Source organism: Cimex lectularius, unplaced genomic scaffold, assembly GCF_000648675.2.
Source record: "Cimex lectularius strain Harlan isolate CLEC.00 unplaced genomic scaffold, Clec_2.1 scaffold56, whole genome shotgun sequence".
NCBI classification, from domain to species: domain Eukaryota; kingdom Metazoa; phylum Arthropoda; class Insecta; order Hemiptera; family Cimicidae; genus Cimex; species Cimex lectularius.
The window spans coordinates 854,946-877,727 of NW_019394202.1; the positions used below are offsets into that span (position 1 = coordinate 854,946).

Sequence of the window (22,782 nt, forward strand, 5' to 3'; positions counted from 1 at the left end):
GGCGTACCTTTTGACCAAAACGAACCAAAAATGAAAGCGTTTCTTTACTAAATCGATATATATTTTTAAATCCTGAACTTGGTATGGAAAGTGAATTCTATAAGATATAGACTTTTTTCTTTTTTTTTTCTTACAGTTTACTCGGAAAGGAGGTCGCGGGGCTATTTCGTCTTAAGACGCCTTATGGGGTTGTAGGGATGGGTTCTACTGGACAGGGCTTGGGCAAGACTATTTGGATGGTGGGAGAGTTTTTTGTGAAACTTGGTAAATTTTTGGGGAATAAATTTTTGGATATAAGGAATTTGAAGGTTGTTGTGGAGGGTAGCATTTGAGACAAGAAGGAGCATTTACAATGAATTTGAGGACTTTAGATTGAAAGGATTGGAGACGTTGGATATTGGAAGGTTTAGCGGTTCCCCACAGTTCTATTCCGTACGTCCAAATCGGTTGTAGTAGTGTTTTGTAAATTGTAAGTTTGTTTTTTGTCAATAGTTTAGACTGTCGTCCTATAAGTCTGTAGACCATACCGTCTGTTTAGTCGTGTCAGTCGTGTATGTTGATTCCACGTTAGTTGTGAGTCTAGGTGGAACCCAAGGTAGCGAGCACAGTCGGATTTGGGGATAGTTGTAGTATATCGTGAGAGGAGGTTTGCTTCGGAGTGTAAATGTGACATGGACGCTCTTGCTTTCGTTTATCTTCATTTTCCATTGTCTACATCAATCTGCTATACATGAGATATGTTCCTGCAGATCTTCCGAAGCAACCGCAGGATCGGAATTGGAGGATAGTACAGCTGTATCATCGGCGATGGATGCAAGTAGGGTGGTAGGTTTAGTGGGAATATCTGCAGTATAAAGGATGTAGAGGATTGGTCCGAGAGTTCGACGAAAATAGTGTAATTTTATGAGCAAAACCGTGTAATAAATTGTTTGTTAAATTCATTATATCAAAAAATGGTATTCCGATATTTTGATCAATTTTCTACCAAACCATTAAATTTTTTTTAATAAAAACGAATTTATTTTTGATCTCGGTTAATTTAGTTTATATTTTGTCTTCGACTGTACTCGATGCGAAAATCTGGACAGTGGGGATCGCAGTGCGTACAGTAGGGTAGCGTAGCATAGTATCGGGCATATGTGCACGGGGGTAATACAACCTTATGGATAAATGGACTTTGAATTTGCATCGGGTAGCATAGCATGGCGTTCCCGGCTTTACTCTTACAATTCATGTCGAGTGACGTATTGTAGTAATCCATTCAACCTGATGATGAGCGTTTAATGTTCCAAATCCGGATTATTGAAAACAACAAACTGTTTGTAAGAACTATCTTTTAAAGTAGTCTATCAACATAGTCACCTACACCTTTATCATTTCTATTTATCATTTTTATCATTTCTATATTACTAGACGGTTAAATTTCTTCCAGAGGTCTGTAGTTGATGATCACGTAATTTGGTCGTTTCCAGCTTGGACGAAGCAAACCAAATCGTACCTCCAAAATGCTGCGTTTTTTAGAGTGCTTGTACTATAAACCATTTGATAAGGTCAAAAAACGCCTGTCTTTGCTAGTATTTCAGTTGATAATAAGGCTTATTCTTCATCCATTTCTGTTGGTCATTGTTAGCACTTCTTTTTTAGATGTCTTTTTTGATCAACCCTCTACGTTAGCACACGTAATTTGGTCGTTTGTAGTTTGGTCGAAGCAAACCAAATCGTACCTCCAAATGCGTTTTTTAGAGTGATTGTACTATAAACCATTTGATAAGGTTAAAAAACGTCTGTTTTTGCTAGTATCTCAGTTGATAATAAGGCAGGTTCTTTTTCCTCTGTTTTCCTCTTTTTCTGTTGGTCATTGTTAGATACATACTCTTCTTTAGAAGTCTTTTTTGATCAACCATCGACGTTTAATGACTCAGCCTTTAACAGGGGTCTTAACACGAGTAAGATCAACTGCTACTTATCCCAGCTTTCGGCACTTTTTATTGCCATCTTCTTCTTTAGATGACTGTTTTCTAGGATTGTTTATAGCTTCCTGTTTAACCCGGACAAAAGTTTGCAAAAACCTAAATTTGTTTTGGGCTCCTGCGAATAGAACGATTTTTGCGAGCTTCATGGTTGGATATTATTACGACCCTGTTGGATACTGTTGATCATGTTGATCTTCACAACGATAATTTGGTCGTCCTCATCACGTGATCATTTACATACGTTCAGTTGTTCATTCGAGACCTTTTTTTTTTGTAAGATGGACATTAGTTGAAACAAAATTGATAGTCTCTGGTCCGTTTCTTCTGGCTGTCTGGACAATGGGAAGTTGAAGTCTTCATCGACTCCTTAGGACCGCCTAGCGCTTCACAATACTTGGCAATTTTAGTCAAGTCTTAGAAAACCAAAAAATTATTAGGCGCTACTTAGTTTAAAACCAACATCTGAAGATTTACTAAAAATAAATTGTAGCAGTTTGTTTGCTGAATGTAAAACGTTGCTGATTATAACCACATGATTGAATGATAAATGAAATCAAGAAAGTAGTATTTTTATCCTGGGTCATACCAATTAACTTTCTGTCTTTGCAGCAGTCTTCATTCATATGTGCCTAGTCCCTTAACTATTATTTGCGCTAATTTTAACAATATCCGCAATGACCTGCCAGCTGTCACCATGTCAACATTTAATTTTATTGATTAGAAATGATTATCTGTTAAGCCCCCACTTTAACTTGACCAGTTTGACCCCACGCTTACTTGATAAACTGTTGGCGATGAGTTGTGTCAATAGTGCTCAAATGGATCAAAAAGACAAGGCAAAATTGGATAAATGATTTTTGAATTATAATTTTCTTCGTTTTGAGAAACTTTTTACTTCCTTTTATGCGAACAAGGCCAAAAATGTCCCCCTTGGCCGAATTCAATTTACCAAATCGCCTTTAATCCAGCCGATATTCCATTGAACGAAATGTGCCCATATTAAAAATAAAACTCCTTAGATTAGATATATCCGAGCAAACCCGTAAAGTGAATCACTGTGTTTACTTGGTTGGGCCTTGACGGAACCAGTAAAACTTTATTGCGAGCAGTTAAACCTCTTTTCATTGATTTTGCTTTATCGAGAAGAAAAAATATAATAATTGTAGCTTTTCGAAACTTGATGTGTTTGACAAGGGGTTCGCACACGCACTAGACTACCTTTCTAGAAAGACAAAATATCGAAATTTCCTTCATCATTGCTCGAAATTATGCCGAAGGGTGTTTATCGGACATTAATTTGTTCACTCTTCTCCAAATCTTCCGCAAAATCTTATCAATAAATAAAGCTATTTGATGACTTGATGTTTATACAGGACGTGTGATTTTCTACGAAGGTACTTCCCAAAAAAAAGCTAAATTTTATTGTGTGGATATTTACGAGATTTTTAGTGTTTATAAATTGTTACTGTTTATTTTTCGTCAAATTGTACTTTTTTAAATGTTTTTTCTTCTTCTTTGGGGCAATCTCTTTCTCTAACTTGCTCCCCTCTCTCTTTCTTATTTCACATGCTGTCCTGTTTCAATCTCTTTCTCCTTCTGCCTCTGTCTTTCTGTTTCCTTTTTCTTACTCTTTTTCTCTCTCTTTTTCTTACTCTTTTTCTCTCTTTTTCATGTTCTCGTCTTTCCCGCTTCACTCTTTCTCTTTCCATCTTTTTCTTACTCTTTCTCTCTTTCTTCATGTTCTCGTCTTTCCTGCTTCACTCTCTTCTCCTTCTGCCTCTTTCTCTCTCTTTCTTTCTCTTTTTTACACTTTTTCTCTCTCTTTTTTCAAGTTCTTGTCTTTCCTGTTTCACTCTCTTTCTCTTTCTGACTCTATTTCTCTTTCCTTCTGTTTCTTTTTTTTCACTTCACGTTCTTTTGTCTTTTCTGCTCTCTCCCACTCAAACTTTCTTTCTTTTCACTCTCTCATCTTTCCTTCTGGAGAGAAATATTTTCTGCTCTCACTCTCTTTCTCTCCGTATTATCTCACTTTTTCTTTCTCTTGCCTTTCCTTTTCTTTGTTTCTCTCTTTTTACTTTCGTCTTTCCTGTTCTCTCTCTCCCTCTCTCTCTCTCTCTCTCTTCCTCTCCCTCTCCATTCCTCTCTCTCTCTCTCTCCCCCTCTCCCTCCCCCTCCCCCTTTCTCTCTGTCCTCCTTCTTTTTCTCTTTCCTTTTCTCCCATTCTCTCTCTCTCTCTTTTTTTCTCTCTCTCAATCACATACTCGCTCATCTCTTTCCCTCTCACTCACTATCTTTATCTCTCAATCACCCGCCAACCTTTCTCTCTCTCTCTCTCTCTCTCTCTCTCTTCCCCGTCTCTCTGTCTTCCCCTCTATATTTCTCTCCCTCCTCTCCCTTTCTCTCTCTCCCTCCTCTCCCTTTCTCTCTCTCTCTCTCACTCACGTACTTACTCGCTCATTATTTCTTTCCCTCTCACTCACTCTTTTACTCACTAACTTTATCTCTCAATCACTCACTTGCTCTCTCTGTTACTAACTCTCCAAAGAGGATGTCAGGGCGCGTTGACTAGTTTAGCCCCTAGCTATTTGCCACGTGACAAAAAATTGCATTAAATATATAAATCACGTAAAACATTTTATTAACAGAACTGCAAAAAAATGGATTTATAGATGTTATACCCTGTATAAAATATACTATTTTTTTTGCCAGGATATTTTGTTAATTCCCTTATAGTGAATAATTCCTTAATCGTGTTTAAAAATCGTAATTACAATTTTATCAGCAAACAGGTTGATGATTTGTTCTATTTGTTGTTAGATTAAATATTTTTAAGTGTTGAATGTTTAAACGGGTAAAGAGGGAATCCAGAGGGGGCGCCGGCAAGGAACAAATCGATATTTTCATAATTGGACTGGCTTTCTTCAAATAATGGCTAACCCATTATATCGGAAGGCTCGGTGGCCAGATTAATTTGTATTTGCGAATATTCAACTAATAATTCGTTTGAAAATAAACTAAAACGAGATAAGGTTTTAATCCGTCTGCGGATGCCTGGTCATCTCGGTCTGTTAATTTCCACCGTTCTCACAACTTTTTTGATTTTTCGGTTTTAAAACTGCCGACAGAAGAAGTTCCTGGCAGGGAAAAGTCAACGCATTTGAACGATCTGCAAACACGATTAAACTCGAGTGAACCACCACTGAACGGTAGGAGCGAATAAAGACGGACGGAGGGAGCAGTTCTTCCCAGACTGGATATTTGTCTGTAATGGTTGAATTTTATTTATTTTTATTTTTAGAATGAGAATTTTCCCCGTGGGCGTGTTTCAAGATGGAAAAAAGCTGCTTTTTCACAAGCTCTCGTGACCCAATAAAAACCCACCGACATGCCATATCGGCCCCTAACCCTAGCAATTAATAATAACTTTCAAACGAAAGCCTTCGGGACAAAATCGCAGAATCGTTCTTCTATATTAAATAGAGTTCCATTTAATAACTTAGTAATCGGGCAGAAGTTAAAAATATAACGGGGACCGGAAATCGGTTGAAAAGTTTCAAATTATCTCGATTATCAACAAAGAGACTTTTGAAGAAAATGATTACAAGGGGGGTTTATTCTTTTCCAAAATAGCTGATAAAGCCTATTTGTACACAGCAATCAAATGAAAAAAAAATTGCCGACGATTTGAAAGAAAATATGACAGTGGTTTTTTCTTCTAATCCCCGATGATCTTATCTTATAAATCTTTTAAAATTCTCCTCTAAAGAAGTATCAAGATCTGTCCGAATATATTTTTATCTTAATGTGCAGGAAATGCCGAATTCCAAAAATAACCCTATCTTTTACAGTTTATGGCGAAATAATAAACCTGGCTTTTAGGCCAAAAAGGGAAAACGACTTCACCGTTATGAAATTTTCTTTTTTCTTATTAAGCAATATTCATGTTCACAATTTTACGAGGCGTCTCTATACTTCGGCGCTTTTGCCCCCATTGTTTCATTGTTGTTCCCCCCACAAACAGCTCGAGACTAGGCGGACCCAAAGGCGACTGAATGTTGTTTTAAAAAAAAGTGCGGTGATGACCCAATAATAATAATAAATCTTTATTTGCTTTATAAGTTACATACACAGTAGTGTAATACTGAAATAGTACTTAAGTACTAAAATAATGGGAAAAACTTTACTTCTCAAATTCAATCTGCCTTCCATTAGATTGACTTGAGATGAAAAACATGGTCTTGTAATTTATAAATAATTAGTAATATACATTGTATCAACCAACTAACTAAGTGCGACCTGGTTTTCTGAAAAGTTACTTAAACTACTTGGAAGTAAAATTAAACAGTACTTTATTTAGAAATCGTGAAATGCTGTCTGGTGTGATGTAGGTTTCAGAAAAACATTTTCTTTATCGTGCCAACGTTTCGATCTTTATTGAGATCATCTTCAGGGCCTGGGATTTACAAACATTGTTTACATATAACAATTACATTTTGGATGTGGAAAAGTGAATGTATACAATGCAAAATATATATTTTTTTATATATTCAATCAAAGTATTTCTACTCACTCAGTGTTTGTCTTCTGTGTAATTGTGCCATTCTTGCGTGTCGTGTCGAGTGTGCCAGTGAGAAATACTTTGATTTCTATTTTCTATTCTTCTAGTATTTCTCACTGGCACTCTCGACACGACACGCAAGAATGGCACAATTACACAGAAGACAAACACTGAATGAGTAGAAATACTTTGATTGAATATATAAAAAAAATATATTTTGCATTGTATACATTCACTTTTCCACATCCAAAATGTAATTGTTATATGTAAACAATGTTTGTAAATCCCAGGCCCTGAAGATGATCTCAATAAAGATCGAAACGTTGGCACGATAAAGAAAATGTTTTTCTGAAACCTACATCACACCAGACCGCATCTCACGATTTCTGAATAATTATCGATTAACGGTCACTAATTATTAAACACCACACATTAAACAGCACTTTCAAACTCAAGAAAACCTAAGCTGTACTTGCAAACATTACTGTAATTACAGTTGTTCAATTTAAAAAAAAGTTAAAAATAAGGTTTTTGTATTTCAAATGGAAAGTGTGAAAAATTGTAGACAAAACATTTGAAAATCGGTTCAGAAAAACTATATATACAGTGTCAAATTACTAATATCCCACCCTCCCTGGTTTTCTGAAAAACTACTCACCCTAGAAAAAAATCTAAACAATAGGTGTTTATCTCAAGCTCGCTCTACTTTCACACAATGCAATAATTTTAAGTTTTATTTTTCAATTAATCAAAAAAGTTTAAATTTTCTTTTTCAAATGGTAACTTACATTTGTGGATTTATCAACTCAATTAGATTTGTGGGGTGATTATCGTGTTTTCACCTGAAAGAAGCCGACTCCTTATACAAAAATGTCTTTCTATACCGACTTCCTTCCCCACCCCTTCAAAATCCAACGTATATAAACACAAAATAGCAAAATCTCACTGGCACTCTCAAAACGACACGCAAGAATGGCACAATTACCCAGAATACAAACACTTTGAGTGAGTAGAAATACTTCGATTGAGATAAAAATATAAAATAATATTTTTTTTGCATTGTATAAATTCACTTTTTTCCACATCCTATATGTATTTGTTAAATTTAAACAATGTTTGTAAATCCCAGGCCCTGAAGATGGCAAGATAAAGAAAATGTTTTTCTGAAACCTACGTCACACCAGACCCCATCTCACGATTTCCGAATAATCAAATAGATTTGTTGAAAAATGGCGAAAACTGTTCGGATCAGAAAAACGCTACGTATTCAGGGAGTAACTGCCAATTAATAGGTTCTAATTTTAAACGTTACAATAGTTACTTTCTTTTCATTTTCTTAAAAAGTTAAAAAATCAAATTTTTGTTTTGAAATGGTAATCTACATTTTCATTTACGGATCCATCAAGTTCATTATATTTGATTAAAACTATTTAAATAGCCCATTCTTAAGAACGCCTAGATATACAGGGTGTCAACTTACTAGTATACCCCTTTTCTAAAAATAGCATAAGCTCTACTTTCAAACAATGCAATAATTAATTGTTTGCGATTTCTTAAAAATGTTTAAAGAACATTGTCTTTCAAGTGGTTTTAAGAAAGTTAAAAAGTAGAACCTTTTTTTGAACAGTTTTTATAAATAAAGTTGTAGTTTGAGATGGGGAGTTGGTGTCGGAGCGGATCGAAGTCACGATAGCTCAAGTGGTTAGAACAGCGGCGTATTGAGCCGAAGGTCGTGGGTTCGAATCCCGCTCGTGACACCAGCTTTTCCATAACGAGGGTTCGCAACAGCAGAGGTTATATGAACCCTCGGGTTGCCGGTGTTTTTGAAAAAAAGCCCATTTCCAAGTATGTCCAGCGGCCCTGCATTCGAACCCGGGACCTTTCCCCTACAGTGATGAGCACCGTGTCAACTCAAGTTGTATACCACTGCATTGTATGATTGTACTGTAATTGTATGCTATTGGTGTATTGTGTTGTATACCAGTTGTCAAATAGTTCGGTGTTAAATGGAAATGAACTTTCTGGCACTATACGACGCTGTCAAAACCAAGGAATCGGCGTTCGTTCCTTCAGGAAAAGGACCTTCTTCCACTAGCTGAGCGATGTTCAGGAGGTCAAGACGCGAGGCTGAATTTGACAGAATCGCGTGACAAGTGGAGGTGCTACAAGCATGGGCGCAAGACGGAAACGGCGTCAAGAAGTAACACATATTTAGCAAGACTGCTATATCCGACCATCGTGCTATTCATATACGCTTGGGCATACGAAATAGTAAGAGTTAAATTTTGTGAAAGAGAATGATGTGTAAAACATAACACGTTCGTTTATTGGTGCAACTACATGCACGAAGTCTGTTCGAACTCTTTTTGCGCAGACATTCGAGCATTGGTGGCTCCAACTGCACTGTGGAAATGGACGAATCGCTGTTTTTGCGCCGGAAAACCACACCGGGAGAATCTTACCATATCAGTGGTTTTTTGGTGGCATTTCCCGCCAAACAAAAGAAAGTTTTCTAGCCGTTCCTGACAGATCAGCCGCCACTTTCATCCCCATCGCTGCTGGGTCTGTCATCATCTCCGATCAGTGATAGCCATATGAAACACTGTCCCAGGATCCTACTTTCCGCCATATGACAGTGAACCACTCTCTCAATTTTGCCGACCCGACCACCCTTCACATACGCAGTCCGTTGAGAGTGTAGAAAAGCAAAGCGGAGAAACAAATGGCAGTAGGGTACCCGCCGAAGTTCATTACTCCTTCTATGCGAATTTATGTGGCGGCAGTCATGTACGGCAAGAAATGTGAATATTTTCGAAGACATCCTTAGTGAAATAGCTGAATTTTAGCCCCCAGGGACTCAAAAGTGAATTCCTTTATTACCAATTTATACTCTTAATTATCATTACACGAATTACCTAAAGTAAAATGATTCTATATGATTACCTATAAAGGAGCATTTCCGTAAGTGACCGGAGAGATCTTAGTGGTCGAGTGGGGCGGAGACACATTAACGGAAAAGGTCCAAATTTAATATAAATGCAATGCCTTAATTATTTTTTAAATTCAAATAAATCGATATGACATTTTGTTCAACCAAATAAAAAAGTTAAACAAAAATTTTAAAAACAATGTTGATTCTTTTTGCAGTTTTCATTTAACTGCAATGAAATTATTTTTTGTAAAATCTAGCGTTTTTCTGGACCTTTTCAAATTGTTTTTTTGCCATTTTTCGTAAAATAGATAGGCTTGATGGATCCGCATGAATTGAAAAACCAAAAGTTCATTTTTTTAACCTTTTAAGAAATTTAAAAAAATCTGTAATTATTGCAGTGTTTGAAACTAGAGCTAACTAGTGGTTAAATTTTTTTCTATGTTGATTTGCTTTGCGAAAACCAAGGTACAATAGTGAGTTCAATTCCTGCATATTTACACATTTACAGAATTTTACAAAACTGAATTTTGATTTATACAAAATAACAAATGAAATTTACACGCCAAAGTATCGTTTATTAATTCAGAAATCAAAATACTGTATTATTATGTTTATTTTACCATTGATAAAGAAAATTAAAACTATAAACAAATATATATTTTCTATTTCATTTTATTATTTGAAATTTTGTTATCGACCAACGTTGATACAATCTGAATTTGAGAATTTATTATTTATTGGATCGTATTTTTTAGGCATAAATTGTAGCTCGTCTGACAGGCCAATACAGCGAGGATAGGCGGACCAAAATGACCAGAAACGATCTAATATTTATCACTATATTGCTCATAATTACTATGAAACAAAGTATCAGTAACATTATTTATAAATTACTGTTACAATTTTGGGAAAGATGGATAATAGAGACGACCAGCTACGAAATCCGAGTTTTTTTTCTGTCTCACCGAGACTAAGGAAAAACTTATTGAGAAAAAGTTCGTTTGACACTTTCTTATCGTCACGAAACATACAAAATATGGACTATATTCAACTAGTACCCTTTCTCATTTATACAAGGAAAAATACTGCCAAGGGGGCGTCGATGGCAGCAACAGTTCGGGCATTGACACGGCGCCCATCACTGTAAGGTAAAGGTCCCGGGTTCGAATCCAGCGTCCCTGCATTCGAACTCGACGTACTTACAAATGGGCCTTTTTTTTTCAAAAACACTGGCACCCTGAAGGTTGAGATAACCTCTGTTGCAAACCCTCGAGAAAAAAAAAAGCCAGGTCTGACGAGGCTGTCTTATAGGATGGTACTTAACAGTCTCACTCCCGGGTAAACGGGCGACTTCGGGGCGAATTTAGATAAACCGGGAGGTAGCTGTTGGCGATATGTAATTCTGAAATATTTGCATTCAAACAGCCAAATCAAGTCAAATTTACCAGTAGTGATAATAGTTATATCGGGTATAACACGGCTTCGAGACGACTTCAGCCAATCAAATCACATCTATCTACTTGTGGATTCTTTTTTGACGATGAACATGATGAACTTTTAGTAATAATTGAAGATTTGAAGCTCAAAATCAAAACGTCACATTTTTTTATCTTTACGAGAGAAAGGGTGGTAAAACCCGATCAGGCCTAGGGGAAAAGTCGGAACACCTAGAAGATCATTTTTATTTTTATTATATTTATTTAATTTTTTTAAGGCTGTATTACTTATATTGAGAAAAAAAATGGTTGAAATATATTTTAAAAGTAATGGGGACACGCGGTAGAAGTGTTACTATGTGGTCAGACTGGTATTTGCCCCGCTAGCGGTTGTTGGTTCGAATCCCGGCACGACCCTTGGAATTTTAATTGATAATAATTTGGAAATAAGTATTGACAAGTGGTTTGACCTCTCGTCCTCTGGTATCGTTGGAATTTAAGCCCTCCTGTACGACAGGGTTTACTTTATAATTCGATTGTAAAACCATCCAAATATACAAAAGTAGGAGGAAATAAGATAATTAAAAGTAATTATTACTACTAAAAATATGTATTTGCGAAAAGAAAGAGTGGTTGAGCTATACATTTCGTAAATGATATTTAACTGGTGCTTCATTATTTATGCTAAACTATTATTTTTTTCGTTTTGTTTTTAGATAACCCATTTCTTTTTCCCATTGATACGTACTTATTTATGCTAAATTAAATTTTAAATGGGCAGCTGTTGTTTTTTTCTCGAAGATAATGGGTGCGGTCAAATAAATTTGGCCTAAATGACCCATAATGGTTGAAGGCCATTTAATAATAATAAAAAAATTTAAAAAAAATTGGTTCAGTATTTATGAGGTGGAAAACACTTCAGTTCATGTGTGGTTTTATGAAATTTCGTCTAATTTATGAAATATTCGTTGCATTTGTTATTTATTGAAGAACGTTTATTATGCATATTGAGATAGATAGTATGCTTCATACTGAACCCTGGGACATTTATTGGGCCCGTGTGCTCTCTCTCTCTTCTCTCTCTCTCTCTCTCTCTCTCTCTCTCTCTCTCTCTCTCTCTCTCTCTCTCTCTCTCTCTCTCTCTCTCTCTCTCTTTCTTCTCTCTCTTCTCTCTCTCTCTCTTTCTTCTCTCTCTCTCTCTTTCTTCTCTCTTTCTTCTCTCTCTTTCTCTTTCTCTTGCACACTCAATCATTGTGTCTTTTCTCTTTTTCGCTTGCACTTTTCACTCAGAATCTCATTCTCCCCCTCAAAATTGTCTTCTTTCTATTTACTCACTCACTCACGCTTTCTCTCCATCTTTTTCATTCTTACTCACTCCCTCTTTCTACCTCACTCACGCTCTGTTTATCTCGTGTCTTTTTCACTCTAACTCACTCAATCACTCTCTCTCCCTCTCTTTTTCTTCTCTCTCTCTCTTCTCTCTTTTTCACTCCAACTCACTCTCTTTCTTCTCTCTCTCTCTTTCTTCTCTCTCTCTTTCTCTCTTTCTCTTTCTTCACATTAACTATCTGTGGAAATTTTCATAAATCCTTTTCTCACTTTTAACATTTTTTAAATGGCGACACAAACTTAGCGTCTGATTGAAACCATATTTATAATTGGCTATTGACGCTTATTTCGCCACTTGTACAACCTTTTAACCATTTTCTTCAGACTTAGCCGCCTTATTTTATCATAATCAACACCCCCCCGTATATTGAACAAACTCCCAAATGGCGATGATTCAATCCCTCGGACTCTTTGAAGTTGAAGTGCTCCGCATTAATTACGATTTGAATGGCATTATCACAACTTCCTACATAAATTGTCTTGATGGATGTGTTAGAGATAAGTAGTCATCGAACGTGATTTTAGCGTCGTTGTAAGCGTATAATTTTCAGTTGACGTTTTACAAAGTTTTCCACGACTTCGATGTTTCCGTACCTGCAGTTTAAACTCACTTTACAAATAGTCTCGTGGGCCCCTTTGCGATGCCCCAGCTTTTAAGGATTGATTTTATTAAGTAATTGGTGACACGTGTGGCGCAGCTTTTATAGATCATGATGTTCATCTCGATCTATAAAATCTCGATTCCGGGTCAAGAAGCTTTTATATTATGTAAATACATAAATATGCCGTTTGCATAAATGACGCTACTTTGAATAGGGACGACGACGGCGGATGCATCCGCGTATAAATCAGACGCCAGAGTGAAAAGGATACTTTGAAATAAACTAATTTGAATATAAAGTAAGAGTCCGCTTAAAGTATCACCCACCCCCTTTTGGAATTCATCCCTCTGTTAACGGAAATTCGCAAATGTTTGGGCAAATTGTCTCCAGAATAACAAAACTACCCATTTGCGAGTTACAGTACCATTAGATTTGATAAAAATGAAGGCAAGAGTGAACGTCAAACATGGATTTTCCTTTATTTGTGAGAAAACTGGGGAAAATATACATTAAGATCAAACTAAACTGCTCAAAAATGAATAGGGATATTGTCAATTTTGTAGTTTTACTTTCCCTAGAATTTTTTATTTATTTTTATTATAAATTGTATTAAAATTTATTAGAAATTGTTTTTTACTGAAGGAAAATTTAATAAGGGATTTTGAAAAATAACAAAATAAAAGGTTTTAATTCCATAATTTTGTTTATTGGACACAATTAATATCAAGTATAATGTCCTCTGTTAGGCGTACTGCTTATAAGGTTGTTGCTAATTTCATAAGGAATTTTATTCCATAGTTGCAGTGCTGCCACTCAGTTGTTGCAGGACAATTAGCTGCAGATGGTGATCGAAATGCCTTCTCTGCAACGCATCCAACATGTGCTCAATGATATTGAAGTCCGGAGACAATGGGGGAAGGGGCCGGTGGAAATTCCAAGGTTTTCTAAACTTTGATGTACAACTGTGCCTCTATGAGGTCTGGCATCATCATCCAGAAGTCGAAAATCCCTGCCAATTAGATCCCTGGTTTGAGAGATGTATTCCTCCATAATTTCTTGGACATAACGGACTGCAGTGAGGTTGCCTTCAACAATATAGAGTCCAGTTCGTCCTCCAGTGTCAATCCCAGCCCAGACCAGTATACTGCCTCCTCCAAACTTCACTGAAGGGAGCATGAACTAGGGCATTGTACGTACCCCTTGTTCTCAGTAGAATTTTTGGCGCCTGCTATCACTATACAGACAGAAATGCGACTCATTAGGAAACATAACTGCATTCCAATGATTCTCTTCTAGGCACTCGCTGTACCATCTTTTCCTGTGTTAGCCTGCTGATGGCCTGCTGTTGCTGCAGGTCGTCTCAAAGGGGCAGACGATGTAAGGCCTACTTCCCACAAATGATTATAAATCGTTTGTGTTGATAAAGGCCTTGCGGAAACATCTTGTACTTCATTTATGATCTGGAGGGCACTGTGGAAAGGATTCCGTCTTGCAGCAGTGACAATATTTGTGTCCTCCCTTAGCGTCGTAATGTGCTGAGATTCACTACCAGGCCTCCTATTGGCACTTCCAGTCACTCGGAATCGGGCTAAAGTCCAGGAGACCACGCTCTGAGATACGCCTCTGTGCTATCCATTTGCCGGTGACCTCGATGACTCATTCTCACAATAATATTGCACACTTCTGATCCAAGATGTCTTTCCATGGTTAAAGAGAATACAACTGGGTTAAAATGGAGAAAAGGTGTTTGTATACAAAATGAATAATCTTCATGCTTACTATTCTTAAGTAAATCCATTATTAAAAATGAGTATTAACATTTATTTGTTTTTTGGTTTGTATTTTCTATTTTGTTTTATCCAACTAACAAGAATATAAAAGTTAATTTAATTAAAATTGATAGGATAAGAATAAATTACAATTATCTATATTAATTTTTGAGCAGTTTATTTATATAGCATTCAACAAAGTGCTCAAGCGGTAACAGATTCCGCTTTCATGTGATTTTGTATAACAATTCCATCCCATTTTCATGCACTAATTGGCCTGAATATGCCAAATGTATGGCAGTTGCAATTGCTCTGTCGTACTGAAAAGGGAGGGGGCAGATTAAAAAATCTGTGTTGTCAGTATACTTATTCGTTTTCTGGTCTTAGATCATGAATAAAGTATCATTACAATTGTACAAATCAAATTATCCCAAGGTAATTTAACTACTGAGAAATAGTAATTTGGTTAATCTGATGAGCTTTAATAGTACAGGTCGTGATGGTCTCAGACTTAGCTGTTAATATGTATTTCACCAACTGAACTGTCAACATTGATAGATGATCTGATCTAACAGTCTTACCCGTTAAGTATCTACTGTAAGCGATGGCCTTGTGGTCATCAAATAGTTACACTAAAGATTCGAATCCCTGAATAGCTCATGGAATTTTAATACAGAATTGAAGAAGAAGCATTGGAGAGTATTTTGACATCATCAATGACACTCAATCTATTTTAGACGTTATTGCCATCCAGTATGACTATCTAAGCGGTTTTGGAATATTATCTCAGACTCTAATTTTCTCGGACTATTAAAAACATTAAGCCTTGCAACTCAAGATACCAAAACAGATATGCACCAATATTTTATTTCCAATGTGCAGTAGCAAAATAGGCAGAAAGATAATTTTATTCGTATAATTGCCCGAGGCTTCAGTCCCCTTCATCTAAGTGAAGGGGGAAAAGAAGGGTGGGAACCATTGTTACCGTTGTCACTGGGTAGCATTAATGTCGCCATGTCCAGATGTTTCAGGTTGTTACGTATAATTCATATATAATAATTGGCAGGAGGTTAATAGTTGTGCGTTCACAAATCTACATATTTATTGACAAGTCTATGTAGATGAATTGAACTTTTTTTAAACAGAGGTTGTGTTTTTGAAATTTGACCGAGGAGGAAAAAATCAGGCTGGCGTATAACAATTACATTCACCCACGAACACTCTGAATCAAGATATGGTATTGAAGAAGAAAGCAAATTCAGTTGTTAATGCCAACCTTTCGACCTATTTTTAGGTCATCATCAGGGCCTATATTAATTTCACATTATGAAAAACAATTGTTAATCCATTGTACAAATATGTTGTTCGTAATGTGAAATTAATATAGGCCTTGATGATGACCTTAAAATAGGTTGAAAGCTTGGCATTAACAACTGAATTTGCTTTCTTCTTCAAGACCATGAACATACATTGATCCAAAGTGTTCGTGAGTGAAAAAATGGTCGATATTTTTAATACTGAAAATTATATTCACTACACCGTTTAAAATAGTTTGGCTTCAATGTGTTTGTGTATTGCATGGACACGGTTCGTCAGAAATTTAGATTTGTCACACCATGAATCACAAACCAGTTCAACAATCCCCAATTGTTTTGCATCCAGACCTGGTCTCCCTATAGGAAAGAATTTTTCTTTTATTCTTTGTCGTATTAGTCAGAAAGTTATTTTATCACTAATAAATGTTTAATGTATTTTAAATAGTAATCTATCCTAAGAAAACGGTCAAAGCTGTCAAAATTTCAATGCTCCTGTCCAAATCCATAGATCTGTTAAGCATTTGCGAGGGTCCGTTCCTGCTCACTTCGCTCCTGTTTGGAGTCGATACATCAAAGGGTGATTTGATAGTTATCAACCATTTTGGTCTTTATATCCTCACCTGGTTCGTCATCTGTTGTAAGCGGCCTCGTAAAATGCACACAGACCAACCACTGAAGATGGCGAAATGCCTGAACCCTGTGAGGGTAGGCAGGCCAAACAAGTTTTCTTTTTTTCTGTACAAAACTTTATGTGTGTAAATTTGTTGGTAGCAATCAATAAAATCTGACATGAACCTGTCAGTCCTCAGGGATGGGGATGGGGGAGAGAAGCTGGCCATTGCTGGAACTCTCAGTGTTTGGGATTGTTGGCTTAGGTTTAGGGTTGCGTTAGGAGTTCACGAAGCCACTGTCTTTTTAGAGTTGGATGTTGAAGAGAGGCCTTGAGCTAATGAATTGATGTGGAAAAAGAATTTGGAGTGGAAGTCGTGGAATCATGTTTGGATCATGTTCTTCACGAATATGATGTCTAAGTCTTTGTGGTTGGTTTGATTAGTGAATTAGAAATGTTCATTTTCTGATTTAAGAATTCGAATCACATATAAGATGAATCTATAATAATACTTTTAATTTATTCAGATTTTTATCTGTGACCATGCAAGTATAAAACAAGGTTTGCTTAGTATATTTCAAATATTTCAATTTTTCTTTGGTCTGCTGCCAATTGGGTTAATTGAAAACTAGAATTTTATATAACTACACTACTATAGGCAAATAAGCTTGCCAATTGATAACAAAATTCTCAGCTGACTGACTACAAGCCAGGTTCACAGTTCATGCTAAATAAAAAATATCCTGGTCAGTAACGCCGATGTTAACTATATTACTAGATTAATTTTTTATAGATCCGTAAAGTTTGACATATTATTTTTTTATTTTTCTTGAAATTGCCTTAACTTTAACTGTAAAAGAATTTCAGGTTCATTTTTCTCTCCAATGCTTTAATACTTGACTAATTGTAAACAACAGAAATAGGATGTACAATTGAAACTTCGATGGTAATTAGAATGAATTAGAAAAGGGGGAGCTGAGAGGCGGACTGAGCTTAGTTAGCAGTTCCTTCCTACCTATCCTGCATTATTAATAGTTTAACACTAGTTGCATACAACCTGAGAAATTATATAAAAAAGATTTCACATTATTTAAATTTGTATGCTAAATATTTCAATTTGCCAAATACAAAATTTAGATTAATACATATTTGTTTAGTGGCCATAATTGACCATATTAATTATTACAAAAGGGCACTCTCAACATGACACGCAAGGATGGCACAATTACACAGAAGACAACACTTTGAGCCCTGAAGATGATCTCAATAAAAGATCGAAACGTTGGCACGATAAAGAAAATGTTTTTCTGAAACCTACATCTCACGATATCTGAATAAGTTAATTATTACAATTAACAATTCTTCATCTCAACCAAAAACCTTAGATGAAAAGAATAATTAATTGGAATACAAAATTTAGTTTCATTACATGCTGAAAGATAATTTCTGAACATTAAACCGTTTTTCTTACCCTTTACAAGGTTCAGTTACGAAATATTTTCTTTAATGATTATTAGCAGCATTGGTCAAGCGGACCACGAAATTAGTGAATTTAATTATTAGCAGCAATGTAGCAATTTGATCATTATGGTTACTGTAGTATTAAATCTGATCAATTATGCTTCAAAAAAAGTAACAGTGATAAATAACATACGGCCCAAACACTGAAAATAGCGAAATGATGAAATATGCTGATAAACCAATCAGAATAGGTAGGTCAGGAAGATCAGTACAGTTAAAAACTGTAATAATCAAATTAATTTAATAGATTTACTTTTTATTTATTCTTATGAGGGTTGTGAGATATATTTGGTTCAGACCCTCAGTTTTTTATAATTATAATAATATTTATTTCCAATTTTATTCTTACAGTTTCTCATTTTCCAAATGTTTTTTCTGTTTCAGATCCTTCAGACATGAATGTGTTACTAGAATTCCCTATCCATAGATTCACTGAATGCTCAAGGATAGGACAAGTTTGTTATATATTTATGCTCGATGGTGAAAGCACGCTACTTAGGTTTAAAGATGAATATGGTAAGATTTTGTTTTTTGCTATTAGTTGTTGTTAGTACAGCAATTTTTTGGAATCAGACTTAATTGATCGTGTTTCGTTTCTAGTATAAATAATTGTACATCTCTAAATCCCCAATTCTAGATATGTATTGTTTTTTTTTCCAAGTCTAAATTGGTTTTGTTCTATAAATTGATATGAACTTTAAAAATTTATAATTTTTTGGAAAAAACTACCCTGTGGGGTGTTTTTACTACTACTCTTCAGTTAGTAGTTACAGTAGCTTTTATACACAAATAAAGTCTTATTATTCAGTCAACATGTTTTACAATATAAACTTATTTATTTTAATATACTATTTTCTTTACTAACGATGCAATTTCAGAAATGAAAAAATTTCATGCATTAGTGAATGAAGTTAAAATTGGCAAAGGGACTTCGGTTTTCTCAGAGCGCACTGATGATTCATCTGCTATACAATATTTTCAGGTGAGTTTAGTTATAGCAAGGTCAGAAATGGGAATCTTGTGGCATGTAATTATTCTTTCAGTGATTATATTTTTTTATTACACTCCCTAACAGATCTACATTTATTAACTCCTTTAAAAAAAACTACTGTCTACTATATCCATTCGGAATGCTATGCAACATCAACACCAGACCATTTATGATTTGTTTAGAGCATAATTATGCCATTAGTACGTTTTGTTAAGCCTGTTTCATAACCCTTACATTTCTATCTTATCATTAAATTACATCATTCAACACCAAATCTTTTGTGAGAGATGTGGAATTTGGACTCCATACTTTTTTTTAAATAAGTAAATAAACAAATTTCCTCAAAATGTATAAATTTTTGAGTTAACAACTTTTTAAGAAGTATTTCAATTATGTTTTAGTAGCATTTGAATAAAATTTTATGGCTAAAATATTTCGTGACAAATTAAGACAATCTGTTGTAAGTCTTCATAAGGAAATAGTTTCATCTTTCAACTAATTTCATCCTTGCTGTAGGGCTCGATTCTCAATAATTAACCAATTCTGTTTTTATTGTCAGGCAAAGTTTTTGTCTTTTTCTTCAATGTGAAGATTTCATAGGAATGATTGATAATTTTTCTTTTTGCTTTTCTGTTTCAGTTTTATGGATACCTTTCACAACAACAAAATATGCTGCAAGACTATGTTAGAACAAGCACCTATCAAAAGGCAGTACTTTCAAACAGTGAAGACTTCCGCGACAAAGTTGTTTTAGATGTTGGAGCAGGCAGTGGAATTTTATCTTTTTTTGCTGTTCAGGCCGGTGCCAAAAAAGTGTATGCTGTTGAAGCTAGTTCAATGGCACAGCATGCAGAAGTGAGTCTATTATTAATGGAAAAATAACTTAGCTGGAAGTCTGACTCGCCTGTTATACCGTTTAAAAAATGCACCCATAAATTATAACTTGTTTATTTTAAAATAGCCTTCAATAAAATGTACACGATAAAATTTGAATTGTTCATTGTGCTTATTGTGAAACAAGTAGACGTTTTATGATAAAACAATTGGAGCCTATCGGTGGACGAAGGTATGTTCAGGAACTCATGCTTCCTAAATTTTCAGAAGACCTTTTGCATTTAAGCTTGGAAATTTTTAAGATTTAGAAATATAAAAAAATTACTTCCATTCCATCCAAATTTACAACAAAGGTTTGTGAAAAACACAGGCATAATATTATTAAAGTTCATTAAACCGATGATTTCAACCTTATTATATATTCATAGATAGAAGTAACACCTATTTATTTTTGCTTTAGTCTCGACATTTAGACCTCACGAGTGCTGTTGATTTGTACTTCTTCTTTGCTACTTCCTTGAGTCCTTGATGGTTTCATATACTTTGTTTTATTTAAACTGATACGCAATTATTTCAAACTCTTCTGCCTGATTGGGCAGGTAAAATTTGCGCTGCTATGGCCATGTCCGCATTCACCATATGCTTAGTCGACCCTATTTTAGATTGTTCTACCCATGTTCATCCAGATCGTTTGCGTTTTCTAAGGCTTATATCAGTTGCCATTTTTACAAGTCACTGATATCTTAATCAGCTGGGTACATATTAATAAGGTATCATTGCAACCCATAAGTACTTCATACAACATAAATTGGCTTTTTTTCCCTTGTCCTGTTAAGACCGTGAAAAACTTAATATTGAGGGCAAACACCTTCGTTTTTACATTGAAGCATTAAGATTTTTTTCTATTTATGTTAATATCTGTACCACCCAAATATATTTATTTCTAACAAATTATTAGAAAACCCCGTTAAAAAAAAAAAAAAAAAAAAATGCTCAGATTTAACTTTTGGTTAGTTTTTTTTTGTTTATTATATTTTAACATTTATTGTAGGCTTTGGTGGCAGCAAATAATTTTCAAGACAAGATTAAAGTAATTGCTGGGAAAATAGAAGAAATCGACCTTCCAGAACAAGTTGATGTCATTATATCAGAACCTATGGGATATATGCTATATAATGAAAGGATGCTAGAAACGTACTTGCATGCAAAAAAATGGCTAAAACCCGGAGGTAAACTCAAAAGATTTCAAATTTTCATTTATACATATCATGAACGAACATGGGCTGATAGATCATCTTTTTACAGGAATTATGTTTCCAAGCAAGGGAGATCTTCATATTGCACCGTTTATGGACGATGCACTTTTTATAGAACAAACTAATAAGGCTAGTTTTTGGTAAGTTTAATTGTTTTTATGCACATTGTACTTTAAATTGTCGTGGTTATTTTTTTTCCGTCCCTTTTTGGGCAAAAATGTTTATTAACTGTTCTGAAATCTAGATTGTGTGGTCATTAGCACACGTGTGATACGAAATAAACATTCTAAGTATTATTCAGAAATCGTGAGATGCGGTCTGGTGGGATGTAGGTTTCAGAAAAACATTTTCTTTATCGTGCCAACGGTTCGATCTTTATTGAGATCATCTTCAGGGCTCAAAGTGTTTGTCTTCTGTGTAATTGTTGTTACAAGACCGCATTTCACGATTTCTGAATAATTATCGATTAATGGTCACTAATCACGACACGTTTTAAGTATTACAGATGACACTTTATTGGTCATTACAAATGAACAAATAAATAAAACATTGTCACTTGTCATTGTGAATTTAGAAATACCTTTACTCTCTCTACATGCAACCTCATCCTTAAATCTTACCTGGCAACAGGTACTTTAGAGTATGGGTCGGATCTTCATACTCTCCTTTGTACAGAGTAGATGCAGGAGTCCTTTACACTACGATATTATTTCTATTATTAACTATTTTTTATTTCTATTATTAACTATTTTTATTTTCTATTATTAACTATTTTTTATTTCTATTATTAACTATTTTTTATTTCTATTATTAACTATTTCTTATTTCGAGTATGGGTCGGATCTTCATACTCTCCTTTGTACAGAGTAGATGCAGGAGTCCTTTACACTACGATATTATTTCTATTATTAACTATTTTTTATTTCTATTAACTATTTTTTATTATTATTATTATTATTAACATTGATAAAATAATCAATAAGTTTGATTAGATTTTTATTTTGATAATTTTTTCCTTCATCTACACCAAATGGATAAGTGTAATTTAGCACTGTTATTTCTTCAGGTACTCACCTTAATTTGGAACAAATTGTTTAATAAATTAATGCCTTTTAGGGTACAGACTTGTTTTCACGGTGTCGATTTAAGTGCCATGAAAGATGCCGCAACGAAAGAATACTTTCGACAACCAATTGTGGATACGTTTGATATGAGAATATGCATGGCAAAATCGATAAGGCATTCTGTCGATTTCACAGTAGCAGAAGAATCCGACCTACATAAAATTGGTATATAATTTCACTATGAACATTTTAAAATGATATTTACATTATCAATTAAATTTTATTTTTTTATCTAGTTATTCCGTTAGAATTTTACATGCTTGAAACTGGAACTGTTCATGGCCTTGCATTTTGGTTCGATGTCGCCTTCACCGGAACAAATCAAACAGTGTGGCTATCGACTTCACCGACTGAAGCATTAACTCATTGGTACCAGGTTAGGTGTTTGCTGGAGTCTCCTCTGTTTGCGAAAGCGGGTCAACTGCTCACAGGAACCGTCACTCTCCAAGCAAACCAAAGGTAATGTTATTA

At 35.0% G+C, this 22,782-nt stretch overlaps 1 protein-coding gene across 6 annotated transcripts in view; it reads left to right on the forward strand.

The window, feature by feature from the left end:
- Positions 1-22,782, forward strand: part of LOC106666618 (histone-arginine methyltransferase CARMER) — a 61,813-nt gene that overhangs the window by 20,881 nt on the left and 18,150 nt on the right. For 5 of the 6 annotated variants that reach the window (XM_014393929.2, XM_014393923.2, XM_014393925.2 and 2 more), the window contains exons 2-8: positions 18,491-18,622; positions 18,985-19,088; positions 19,737-19,952; positions 20,983-21,160; positions 21,237-21,327; positions 22,304-22,476; positions 22,548-22,770. In XM_014393929.2, the coding sequence (XP_014249415.1) occupies positions 18,491-18,622; positions 18,985-19,088; positions 19,737-19,952; positions 20,983-21,160; positions 21,237-21,327; positions 22,304-22,476; positions 22,548-22,770 (1,117 nt within the window). The remainder of the gene's footprint in view (positions 1-18,490; positions 18,623-18,984; positions 19,089-19,736; positions 19,953-20,982; positions 21,161-21,236; positions 21,328-22,303; positions 22,477-22,547; positions 22,771-22,782) is intronic. The other variant, XM_014393930.2, reaches the window with a different exon arrangement.